At 35.5% G+C, this 14,019-nt stretch overlaps 1 protein-coding gene across 2 annotated transcripts in view; it reads left to right on the top strand.

The window, feature by feature from the left end:
* The window catches only part of EDIL3 (EGF like repeats and discoidin domains 3), a 423,483-nt gene that overhangs the window by 263,137 nt on the left and 146,327 nt on the right, over positions 1 to 14,019 (top strand). For both annotated transcript variants that reach the window (XM_079918353.1, XM_079918354.1), the window contains one exon: positions 9,342 to 9,523. In XM_079918353.1, the coding sequence (XP_079774479.1) occupies positions 9,342 to 9,523 (182 nt within the window). The remainder of the gene's footprint in view (positions 1 to 9,341; positions 9,524 to 14,019) is intronic.

Here is a 14,019-nt window from a genome sequence, read left to right as displayed (position 1 = left end):
CTTTCTTCTCTAGGAATGTTCGATTAGTAAATGCATTATCATCAAGAATTCATCTTCTGTCTCAGTTCTCTACTGGAAATGCTGACAAATGATTTACTTTTTTATTTAGTTTGGAAGGAGGAAAAATAATGGAGCTGAGGTTGTGACGTTGAGAGCAGACTTAAAAAAATTACTTCCGAGAACTTTTAGTTCCCTTTTCCAACACTAACAGTTCTCTGACTCTATGATTATTGTGTATTTATTTTCTCTATGACAAACGCTTCTTTATATTTTTAAAAGTGAATATACATGTAGACATCTCTAGAATTCAAATAATCAAATCATCTACTGTGTACTTCCAGGCTCCATTTTGTCCTCCATCCCTTGTTCCACCAACTTTCCAAAGTATGCTAGCATTAGAGAGGGCTCATTATGCTGTACCTGCCATCTGCAATGGCTTCCTGTTTATCCTCTTCTTGCTTAGTTTCTTTTGACCTCTGGAACACTGAGACTTCATACTTGACCTGAGATAACATCCAGCATGAAGAAAAGCAAAGCTGCATTGTACAGGAAAAAAATGACCAGATAGCTGATAACTGGATATGGGACAGTGATTCATCTCTCAAATAAAAGTCTGTTTGACATGCCAATCGTATTGCTATAATAAAACATCAGAGGCAACACCTTGCAGTATTTATATGCATTTACCAAAGACACTTAAAAGATGTAAATAGCTTATAAGTGTGGAAAAGTGTCTTCTGCATAGCAGTGTTTGGATATTTACATTTGGTTATTCGACTCATGTTTCTTGAAGCAACTGCATCCCACCTTTAGCATTTACCTCGGCATTATGCCCCTTTTTAGCTCTTTCCTGTGCAGATGTATGTTTTGTCGGCAGGCAAGAATAGGTATACATCTGCAGGTTTTTGAATTGCAGGCTTTTGACTCTACAGACAAATGTTTCATCAAACCATGTTGTTATCTTCATAGTTGGTAGAAGATGAATTGTGTAGTGTAAGTGGAAGCCTGAGTACAAGTTACTGAAATCTTGCCTGGCTGCAAAAGTACATTCAGTGCTTGAAAAGCCTGTATGCTTTTCTCTTTTGAAAGAATATATCTTAAACAAACTAAAATGTGCTCTTTGATAGTCCTATGGCAATGCTGTTAGCTGTGACAGGATGATAATATTAGATTTGATTGACCTTTGTGAATTATCTCAATACAAATTTTGGCCTTTGAATACTAGAGTCCATTGGCCCTGCTATTTAAGTAACACTATCATTCTGCATCAATATGCTCAAAAATTAGATTGGGGAAATATTAGTGGACAGTTTCCTATTCAAATTTAGCTTATTCATGAGTTTAATTTTTTCTGGAATTTAAAACAATTAATTTAAACTGATAGTACATCATAATTGACTTGAGATAATACAGTGTGAAGAAAAGCATAACCACATTTTACAGGAAAATAGCTAGATGGCTGAGAATTGAATTTGTAACTTTAGAAAGGCTGGTTTTCCTTCCAGATGCTTCCCCTACCTCCAAGCACTACTTCTTATGTATTTCAAGTGTTCCAGCATACCAAGAAAGAATTTCTGATTTTAACACCCACCCAGTATATAGAATCCTTAGAGTGATAATATCTACATTCAGAAGATTAATTCAGTTTCAAGAAAGGAAGAGAAGTAATTCCAAAACAACAATGATTTGTTTTAATTTATGTTAACCCACAATATTGAGAACTGCCAATTGTAAGTCACTGTGCTAAGTGCTTTGGAAACATAAATAATGCAAAAGGCATGGTTTCTACCTTTAAGAAGTTTATTATCTGAGAGAAAAAAATATGCACGAATAGTTGTTCCTCATCATTTATCTCGGGCACCTCTGAGCTTCTCGATATTGAAAATAATACAGTTCTTAATAGAATGGGGAAAATTCTTTAGTGGCCACGTATCACAGAATCAGTCTTCAAGATTGTGAAGAAAATTAGCATTTATCGACTGTAAGCAGCCCATCTGATGCAAAGAAATAGAGTTTTCTCCAAGTTACACCTTCATTTTATGTAAATAACAAATACGCTTAACTAATTTTTGGAAATCATTTTGATGATTTTTCAGCTACTGGTTTCCCTAAGCAACGTTACTGTGGCCATATGTGAAAACTATGTCTTGACACAAAGCAGCATTCTCTAAGTGTGGAGAGAAACAAACATCACCAAATGGGATTTTCACTCTCAGTCCTTTTAAGGTGATCACTTCCAGTGCAATGGGGGGCAGCTGGCTGACCCCCAGGGTGCTCTTCAGGGATTTGTGAGTGAAGGGAAGGCTGTGCTGTGCGTGTCCACTTTCACATTCTCACACCATGTGCGGGGAGCTCCTTCCCACCTCCCTGGTCTCTTACCACCAAACCAGTGCATCCAAACCCTATTCCTGAGATCAGCCTTTCTTATACTTCCTATCGTCGTTCTATCCCTTGTCCTCTTTCCTCTGACACCAGTCCGCAACACCAGCAAAATGATAGCTTGAGAGAAATCAGCAAGTGTGTGTGTGGCGGGGGGGGGGGGGGGGGGGCAGTGGGGGAGCTTAAGTGACAAGACTCACAAGCAAAAAATCTTCAGGGCTCCTGTTAACCTCTGAGGCGCAGTGTGAGGAATAGTGACCTTGATCTCTCCCTCACCAATTTAGAACCTAGTATCAAGACAACTCCAAAGTAGAGCAAACACTAGGAATAAAAGAAAGGCCATGGTCCAAGTGGCACAGAGGGAAGTTTCTGCTTGAATCAGCATTCGCTTCTGCAGTATTGGAGGTCATCAGTAATTCTTTCGCCAGCGCTCGTGTTCAGCACAATTATCGTGCTATGCTAAGCACAGCAGAGGTCTCACTCCTGTAAGATGAGATGCCCAGAGAAAGAGAAGACTGAAGATGTTTAAAGATTTGTTTCTTACATGGCTTTAATTTGAAATCCTTTCATTCTGAAGATGTCTGGATACTGAGATAGAGCGAATGAAAGCAGTACATTCCTGTTACAGATTCAGCCAAGCATCTCCCTTGTTTGAAAGGCTTAATCAGCACACTCAGGAACAAGATGTGAGACATCTTGAGGCACTGCTTCCTTGTCAGCTGAAAGATCAATAAAGTGCAGACTCCATTCTTTGCCACGCTCCAGAAAATGAATTTGCAGAGTGAGAAGGACTTCACTTTGAAGCTATTTTATTTGCGCGTGAACTTGGCAAAGGCAGAGAAGCCGCTCTGGGGAGAGCATGTGAGGCTTGGCCCCAGCTGGCCCAGTTGCTCTTACTCAGCCTTCCAGGTGACATCACTCACTTGCTCAGTTCATCTGAACAGCAGGGCCTCCGGTCAAAGGCATTTCCAGGCCACTCAGACAATTCAGGCAAAGCAGTTATTTAACTGATTATGTAAATGACACCTAAAAGCCTTTGGTAATCGTTGTTGATTGGACTCATTAATTTAGGATTATTGTTGAATCTGACAAAAGCAAGCACAATACCAGAGATACATAAACACAGCTCTTATGGTCAGGAAATGTAGACCACCATGTCCTACTGCCATCTTTGACAGTGATCAAATTGCCGCTGGTCCCACTCTAGGGGTAATGGTGGACAATTTCAGAAATACCTGGTTACTTTGTGGCAACTAGTTGAAAGAGAAGTAACCCATTTGACTGCCAGTCTGTGTTTGTTTCTTTTTTCCTTATGGAAGAAATGTGTTCCCTCTTCACTTAGCATGTAAACAACTTCTAAAGGCTTCAGTATCTGTGTACTCTTGAGAGACTAAGTGAAATAATTTTTTAATTTAAAAATAAATTACACAAATAAAATGTTACAATGTTAGCTGTAATTTTTACTGTTTATTTACCTTTTATATTTATTTGAAGATTAATTTTCTGCTAAGAATGAGGCTTGCTGCTGGATACTATGTGGGATATAATCCCTGTCTACAAAGGGGCTCCCCATTTTGTGGGACAGCAGATGTACACACATGGGTAAGCCATGGGGCAAGGAAGTTCTGGGTGTGGCCTCAGCTTAGAGGCAGGTTTTCAATTTTCAATCCTGTCCCTGCAGCCTGGTTGATGTGAATGTAGCCCATAGGGTTCTGCATGGTAATAGCAGGTAGGACTAAAACAGGTCCCCTCAAATGCAATCCACCAGGAAGAATAATTTTTGATAAAATTTTAAGGAAGGAATTAGATTCAAAGGTGTTATTTGTGAGACGTGGCCAATCCCTTAACTGGGAGCTGCTATCTGCTATTTACTATCTGTCACCCTCGAAGATACTCCATTTCTCTCTTCCATTCTACATCTAATTAACACTAGCTCTGCTCAATTTTAACTTCTAAGTATGCTTTGAACTCTTCTTTCCATTTCCCTTTCAGACCTGCATCATTTTTCACCTGGACCATGGTAGTAGCTTGCTATTTGGCCATAGTTTTGTCCCCTCTTCAGTCATTTATATTAAATGACAATATCACCATAGTTAGAATCCTTCAAAGGCTCCCCATCACTAATAGAATCAATTTTTCTCAGCAAAATAATCTAGGCTATCTCTGCTTCTTCATCCCATCATTGACTATCCTCTGACCAGCCCATCTTGGTCTAGTAATACTGATCTGCCTCTACTTCCCTAATCATGCCAGGCTGTTTCCTATCTCTCTGTCTGCCCTTCCTTTCTTCTTCACTATGTTAATCCCTACTCTATTCCAGGAAGTCTTTCCCTGAAGCCCAAACTGGCTTATAATTCCCTCTCCCATTCTCCCAGGGAATCCTGTGCATCCAACCTCACAGCCTCTGCTCTATTATATTAAAATGTTTCCTTCAGAAAACCAGTACAGTAAATCTAGTGCAGTAGCTGACTTCTGCTTCTCACTCAGAGATCAGATTTATGTCACCTCTCAGAAAGGCCATCTCTGATCATCTCATACTCCCACCTGGTTTACCCTTTTTTTTCTTTCACTTATCACTTCATGGTATTTCCTTGTTTATTTAAGTGTTTGTGTATAGTTTGTCTCTCCACTAGAATATGAACTCTGAGAGCTGAGACTTTTTCTGCCTTGTTCATCCCTGTATCTCCACTGCCTGGAAAAGTGCTTGGTATATAGTAGGCCTTTAATGAATATGCATTTTTCAAAACTGAATTTAATGAATGGAGAGTGGATGGATGGATTGATGAATAGATGGGCATGTAGTAAGAGGTCAATAAATTAGTCAAGACTGAATAAACCTATCCATATTAGATAAGCAGTATATAGGCCAATAATGGTAGTAGGTCAATTTTTTAACACCTGTAAAGGGACACAGACCACCATAATACCTCAATATTTACTTCTGTGACTCACTGCCACAGACTGTTGTCTACTATTTTAAGGTATCCCAATTTGTGAAAGCTCTGTCGTATCCTGAGTACCACTAGTAATATTCTACACATTTCCTTCATGTTAATTTTCCTATCTTCTATCCTAGTATGTTTATGCACACATCCCCATATAAAAACGCAGAAGAAAAAGAAATTCAGAATCAACTTTTAAAGAATTACTGAACTCTTCACTCTATCAGTTGACATTATTTTCTGTTTGTGCACAGAGCATTTGGCTTAAATTCTAGACTCATCTTTTATGAGTTTAACTTCCCTCCTCAAAGGTTTCCTCATTTATGAAATAGGTGTGATAATCATTTTTCCTTGAAATATTATTTTGATTATGTGAGGAAACATATATGGATGCATTTTTCAAACTTCAGAATGCTTGTCTAATATTGTTTTTCAAGTATTATTTCATATCCTTCCCTCACTTATGGATAGTGATAGCAGTGTCTATCTCCATATTATCTTTCTTTTAAGCATCTTATTGTTTGCTGCTTAAGGTCACTTAGTCTTAAGTGTATAATCATTTGCATTCTGAATTGCAACTCCTTCATTAGTTTTTATAATTGTTGCATTTAATAGGACATTGGGGAAGTGGATGGCACAGGCAAAAGGAAATTGGATTTTGAACCTTTTATTATGATGACATCCATTTGATTGTGGTCCAAATGATGAGTGAAGGAAAGCTAGTGTGTGACAACTTTCCAGTGTGAAATAAAGTGTAAGAGTTGGATTTGCTTATTAGTTTGCTGTTTGGGGGGGGGGGGGGGAGCCACCAATATTCAGCACATATTTATTGAGCTCTTCTTGTGTACAAGCCAAGCAACTGTGAGCATCTAAGGATGCAACAGTGTAAGATCTGGTGCCTGCTCCACAGGAGCTAAAAGGCTAGGATCACCTCATCTCTAAAGAGAGAAATGCAAGTGGCCTTGTAGAACCAAGCTCATTATTCACAATTTATAGTCACATAAAGGCAAAGCACTGTTTACCTTTCCTTACCTCACAGCTGGTGAATTAGGGGTCACCATAACCACAATTTTTAAAATGAGAAAAATTGAGGACCACTCAATTTTTAAGGAATTAAACTGATACCTCACAGACTCATGCTTTGGTCAAGAACCCCCCAGAGTCATGTTCCCTCTTCTGGGCTTTTAGTGATCAGCAACATAAAGTATAGTATGTAAGTGAGTGTTACAAAACTTTATTTAAAAAAAAAAATTGTGGAATTGAGGACTGAGAAAAGAAGTGTTCATCAGTTTGACATCATAACAATGAGATAGCTCATGTGAAAATATTTTGTAAGCTGTGAAGCCCTATATAAGTATAACATGTCAATATATTTTTTTAAATTATATTTTATCTGAATGAATGACTGTTGAGGGCATGACAAAGATTGGGAGCCTTATGGCTGAGTAAAAAATTGCAAATATATTTTTTAAATTGCTCATTGGTGTTTGGCCTATATGATAATGCAACAGTTCACAGCCACTGTGTTTGTTGATATAGTAGCTAAGAAGGGGAGGCTGGTAGGTTAAGAGTGCTGACAAAGTAGACATACTGAATAGTGTAGTTTGAGGTCTAATTTTTTTTTAAATGGTTAAAAATTCAGTGAAGATATCCAATTCAGCATAAGGTCTTTAGAAGTAAACAACTAAATGGTACACAGTTCTTTCTAAGCCTAAGCAGTTTAATTAATCAAAGCTGGCTCTCTAACTCTGCCATGCCACTGACGGGCCTACAATAAATGGCCTCCCTGCCTGCTGCATTTTTCCATCCAAACATTGTACAAATCAAGGACAAGCATCCTTGAGACTCTTTTTAATGGCAATTTTCTTAAAAAGCCAGGCTCCTGCAGTTGCTTAAAATCAAAGAGCATCATGAAAGTTTCTTAGTGATTTTATGAAATCTGTAAAGATCTTGAAGTTTGAAATGCAAAGCAAAGCAAGAAGCCAAAGACTCAACATTTGAGTTTTCAACGTTAATTTTTTAGGAATGTGGAAATCAGATTATTATCGTTGGCTTCTAATACTGCTACTCTAAAAACGAATGGCTTGTTAATTTAATGACTTCAAAATGATATAGCACACCTTTATAAAGTGCTAAAGAGTTCTAAATACAATTCTTTAGAAAAGATCTTACTACTTAAATTTAACATCAAGTGAATGATTTATCAGCTGTCAATCACAGAGATGCAATTTTTGCTGTATTAATGTCATCTTTACTAATAACAACTGATTAAGATGATTACTTATCCACACATTTTTGTTTTTATAAAAAGTGTTTAAAGGTTTTAAATTCATTGGGGAAATGTTAGTAAGTAATGTGCTTAGAACTACTTATTATCTGAGTTTGGAATAGAAAAAAGAAACATGTTTACACTTAGTGAAAAAATGGTTACCAGTGAGAAACATCTTTGTAACTTTTTAAAATATTATACTCCAGTGGCAAAGTTCTTCCTTTCATATTTTCAGTCTCAATCTGAGTGTAAACATTTAATTACTGACAATCATTAGACTTCAATAGTAATTAAAATCTAAAATATGCTTGGTAGCAATCACTGATCAAGTTGACTTACATACACTAACATTTAATAACAGCAGTATGCTCCTTTCATATTTTCAGAAATTCTAGTATGTTATAGTGTATTTTATAATAGAATTATCATATGTATTTTACAAATCTAATTTTGCAATAAGTTGAATGTAGTATATGAAATGTTAATGAAATTAAGAAAACTAGGTATTACTTTTTATTATATCATATTACTTGTTCTGAATTTTCAAAACTGAATTCACAATAAATGTACTTTCTGGTGAAATTTTAGGAGATAATTAAGAAATTCGAATGCATATGATATATAGTACATATATAATTTTTAGATTGATTTACCTTCATTTCTAATCTTAAAATCTAAACACTTTTGGTATCTGAGAACATATTATTTGAGTATATTATGCTTTACTCTTAGTATTTAAAATTTTTATTAGGAAATTTACCTTGAATTTCCAAGTTGCATATTTAAAGAACAATAAAAGAAAAAAGCTAAAATGTCTGTGTAAAATCCCAATTGGTAGAGTTGTGGATTTTGAAATGTAAATATTTTAATATCTTGATTTACTGAGTGGTATTTATACTGCTCTATGTAATGTCTGAGTGCTTACTTGCTTACTCTATAAAAATAATTTGTCTACATATTTCCTGTTACTTATAACATATCACAAGTTATTATTATAATAATTTTAAATGTTGACAGATTTACACATTGCCCTTTTTGTGGAAGCATAACTGACAGTGGTTATAAAAATTTAACTTAAAAAATTTATAGAAGTGGGAAATGCTAAGTCAGTATGAAAATGATTTTGATACAAACCTCAGATGTAGGCTAGTCAAGAAATAATGGATCAACAGATATTTATTGAGGAATTATGATTTGTGGGGCATGCTAATGGGAATATAAAATATGAGAGACCTTTTAAGGACATTACACTTTTGTTAACGTGATCAGCAAAGGATAACAGTACATAACGCAGAATCACAGTGCAGAAAGGACATGTCTGTTCAGGTGCCACATTCAAAGCAAAGGAAGAAGAGAGTGGCATGAGAGCAAGAATTATTTCCTGGGCTTCCCTGGTGGCGCAGTGGTTGAGAGTCCGCCTGGCCCCGGTCCGGGAGGATCCCACATGCCGCGGAGCGGCTGGGCCTGTGAGCCATGGCTGCTGAGCCTGCGCATCCTGGAGCCTGTGCTCCGCAACGGGAGAGGCCACAACAGTGAGAGGCCCGCATACCGCAAAAAGAAAAAAAAAAAAAAAAAAGATTTATTTCCTTCATGTAGTGATCAGTAACAAATCTGTAAATTCCGAGGGGCTTGAATGGCATGATGGTCCACGTTGAAATCACTTAAAAAATATCTCCCATCAAATCTAACAGCCATATTTTGATATGGATTATTTCTAATACATTCAAACTTTTTTCCTCATTTGTTCCCAGAATGCTCGGGCCCATTGGGAATTGAAGGTGGAATCATTTCAAATCAGCAAATCACAGCTTCATCTACCCACCGAGCTCTTTTTGGACTCCAGAAATGGTATCCCTACTATGCACGTCTTAATAAGAAGGGGCTTATAAATGCCTGGACAGCTGCAGAAAATGACAGATGGCCATGGATTCAGGTAACAGATGGGATGGAACAAGGTTACTGGCAAGGAATGACCAGAGTCATTTCACAAAGAAGATAGTGAGGGTCCAAAGTGTGACTTTTCTGCATGGTCACAGAGGAAAGGATGATTTAGCTAGAGTCCAAATGGACTATAAACTCTGAAACTGTGGGAAACATGCACATTCCATTGGAAAGTGTGTTAAGAGGGTTAAAAATGTTAAAATTCTTGGGTTATAAATATCACAATCTTAAGGTACATATCAAAGAGGGAGGTTTTTACATATGCCATGTGTTCCTTAGTACTGTGTTAACATTTAGTAGCAACTTTGGATACTTCAAGAGTATAAAAATTGTGTCTTTTCCTTCTCTGTCTTAAGTAGTTCCATATGTGCAAATATAGAATATGCAATGGATTATGATAATACCTCAAATGTCTTTAGAACCCTCTTTCAATAGCTGAGTGTGTTTCAATTCATACTCTATTATTTATTAGCATCAGTCAGCTATTTTTTTTTTAAACATGAGAAAACAATGCCATACCAAGAGACTAAGTGATTTCCCAAAGATGTGATGGAGGGTAGTAATGCCTGCATCTTATATTTTATCTACTTAAATACTTTTCAAGCCCTTAGCTGAAGTGAGACAGGAAACTACCTATTTGGAGACAGGAAAGGTAATCAAACTATGATTTCTGTGAAAGATTATACCTCTGTTGGTGGAGAGCATGTTAACAACATCTAACAAGTCATTGATGTGTGCTGAAGAGAGGGAAAATCCAGTATACACTGGGGTCAGAGGAGGAAGTAATTAATTATCATGAGAAAGCCTCACTGGAAGATAGCTTTTAAGATAGGGCTTGGAAGATGGCTTTCAGTAGAGACCAGATATCAAGGGAACAGCATGATCCAAGATGCTAGGTGAGAACCTGGGCAACGCCATGTAGAAAATCATGACCTGTGTTTAGGTTGCTAGAGGAATGCATTCAAATTTAGTTTGCGAGTTCAGCACACTGTAGGATTTATGAATACCAAAAGGTTTTGGCTTTATTCATTGGAATAGGGAGTTATTAGAGAATTTTGATTTGTTTAGGTAGCTGATCTGTTTTATCTGTTGACTACATAGTTTGAGTCCGAGGTAATTTTTAAGATAGGAATCCATGATGTGATGTTATAGCAGAAGATAGAGACTGCTTTATAGGCAGTTAATAGAAAGGGAAATTGATTTATGGCCAAGTAGTATGATTTCTGTAGTACTTTCAAAACAGGGCCAAAACCTCCTTCAGATATATCTTTGCTCAGATTTCTTACGAAGTTTTACATATCCTATATACATTTCTTTTATCTATATGGCTCCATGTGGTTGCCTGATATTCTTGTTTTGTTTTATGAATTTAATTTGCATGCATTTGCAGAAATTCCTTCTTAAGTTGCACGTGATTTTTCTAATCTACAGCCACATGCACAAAGAAAATTCCAGAGAGTGGAAATGGCACCTTTTTACAGTTTTGATCATAGACTAATGAAGTTCCAGTTAAGTTTTAAATAAACACAAAACAACAAAAAATGCTTGTATTCTATTTGCTAAAAGTCATTCCAGAGACCATTCTTTAAGTTGACCTTATGAAATGTATTTATAGGATTGAGGTCATGATAAAACTTTAGAAATTATGATTCATAGCAGAAATTGTAGAGCAATTGAGAGATGATGTCACAAGTTTGCATCAGGGTTTCTATTTGACAAATTGTTTGTGAGCGTCAGTGATTTCCTATTTCAATAAACCATAAATAACACACTTTGGCAGTTTTTTTCTCTGAGAAACACCTTATGATTGTTTTATATCCTGATTTTTCATTTATTTTGTCACGGTTTATTGCCTACTTAACACTATGCAGAAGTCTTTCAGAGTGTGAATGAATTTTAAGTTTTCTTTATCCCAGTGATTGTAGGTAGAAATAACCTCAGTGAAACAGGACAGTGGTAGACTCTTAGAGGAGCTTAGATTAAATATAATTTTATCAACCTAAGTAGAATAATTAAATACTTCTTTTAAGGGCAGTCTTTTACTATTATTGCTATGGTTATTATTATTTTTCTTTTAGTGTAAAGATGATAATGAACTCTTAGAGAAAAACAAGTAAAAGTAAAATAAAAGGGTTTATATTAGATGAGGAAATCTTGCATATGATGGGAGGAAAACCAAAAACTCACCATTGTTATTCAATACGTACTTCATGATTGTGTTCAGAGTATTATGTTATTATATTCTCTAATAACATCTTATTTTCTAAGTTATTTTTCTAAAAAGAAAACGTGTATCCCTTTCTTAAAGGAAAACCTTATCTAGGAGGCTCTGGGAAGTCTAAATATGTACCAAATATTCTTTGTTTGAGCATTAGTAATTTCCCTTGTCATTTAATTCTTTTATTTATATTCAGTCCTTCAAATGAAACATTTGAGTACTTTACTTAAACTCACTTATAATGAGCACAGTATTCCTCTAATCTTTCAGGTGTATGAGACACATGCCCTAATTAGTGTTCAATTTCATTTTCTTCCTTGTCTTGATGAAATGAAAATTGAAATGGCCATTTTTAAATTTACACACTCAGCATGCAATTATGGATAGTACCACAATATTCTTAATTAGTTCTGAATTTGAGGGGTTAGTACAGTAAATTCAGTTAAACAAAAAGTTTTTTTTTTCTTATTTTTTTTCAAGTTTTTCTGACCTTTATTTCCTCACCCAGATTTTTTTCCAAGTAATAAATAACCACCACCTTCAACAGTAACTGGGTCATTAGCACCCTAGAATATCAATTTCGTTTTTGACTGATATGTCAGAAATAACAGCTTTGCAGAATTATGGAAATATGCCTTGTAATATATAAAAATTAAAAGCTTATCTAAACCTTCTGGGAACTTTGCTCACTGAATCAGATCAGCCAGGATGATTATTTATTATTTATTTTAAAAGATAAATATTTTCTATTCCTGTTATTTTTCTCTTCTTTTTTTTATAGCTACATGTAGTTTTCATTTATTGTTTTTTTGTTTTTTTTTTTTAAATTTCCAAGGTGGTTTTGTTTGTATATGTTCTTTCTGGGGTGCATATACATTGGATTTCCAGGCATTTATTTATTCATCCGTTCAACAAACATTTACTAAATGAATGTCTACCCTGTGGTCTGTTCTCTACTGGGCACTAGAAAAAAGATAGTATTTGCCTTCACAATGCTTTCAATCTAGAATATAGAAAAGTAAGCAAACATAATAGTATAACATGTGTAGCCTGGTCTTACATCATCTGCTAACCATTCTATTTGAACCATAATATTTTATTATATCCAAACAGTAAATTTTTAATCGAGCTTTTGTTAAACTAAAAACTGGTTTGGCATATTTATAGAATATGAAAGGAGAGAAATTCCCATTACACTATATATTACATAGATATATTATTATATGCTGATCTATTTGATGGGTATATTAAGGCAAAGCCATAATCTTCCTTTGAAAATTAATTTACCAGTAGTTGTTTCAGTGCTGGTATTTTATCACAGAAAAATAGATCTTGATCTTTCTATTTTAAATAATTCATTACCCTTTTAGAAAATGTGAACATGAACTTAATATGTTCCTTTTCTATATCCCACAGAGTTTAGTGGGAGGTGGGGAGGTAGTTATTTCTCAAACTTTAATGTACCTAGGAATCACATAGGTCACTGGATAAAAATAAAAACTTCTGGATTGTCCCACAGACCTATTTATTGCAGGTCATCCTCAGACTGTACTGTAAAAACAGGGTTCATCAGCTCATAAAGCCTGGTTTTGTACTGCCTGAGATACATTAAAAATAAATAAATAAAATGCAAAAAACACTTTTGCTTGATGATCTGATCACACTGTTGTTGGAACTGCAAGTAGTGATAACTGCATGGGTGGAAGGAGAGGAAACGACAGCGAAGAAAAATGAGGAAGAATAGTAGGAATTATGTGACCCGCAAAAAGTCTGTAAACTAGAGGGAGGCAGAACCATGTTGTATATCCTAGTCAGAAGTGCATCCTCCCTTTAGCAGCAATTCCTAAGTAGTCATTATTCATTAGTCATAATAAAGTCTTTAAGTATTTTCAACAGTTAGTGTTCTTAAATGGCTATTAGATTCTTCTTTGTTAGAAAAGTTTAAATACCCAAAAGCAAGACCATCTGACTTTTGCATTTTAAACAAAATAATAGTTAGTGTGGAATACATGGACCCAAAAGAGACTTATGTGAGCACAAGTTATGTTACAAGTTCACATTTCTGGAATATAAATTTCATATGTGGTGGGGTTTTTTAAACTTTGTGAACAAGGTATTTAAAATGCTGCAAAAAATAGAGTAATCATATATTTCATTTCAAAAGCCTATATATAATATGTTTGAAGACTTTTTTGGTACTTATAGGCACCTGGAGCTCCTTGAAACACAAAAACCGTTTTTAAAATCATAAAATTAAAAAGTTGATTTTT

This window comes from Stenella coeruleoalba (genome assembly GCF_951394435.1).
Source record: "Stenella coeruleoalba genome assembly, chromosome: 3".
Lineage (NCBI taxonomy): Eukaryota > Metazoa > Chordata > Mammalia > Artiodactyla > Delphinidae > Stenella > Stenella coeruleoalba.
This window is presented reverse-complemented; position numbering and strand designations above follow the sequence as displayed.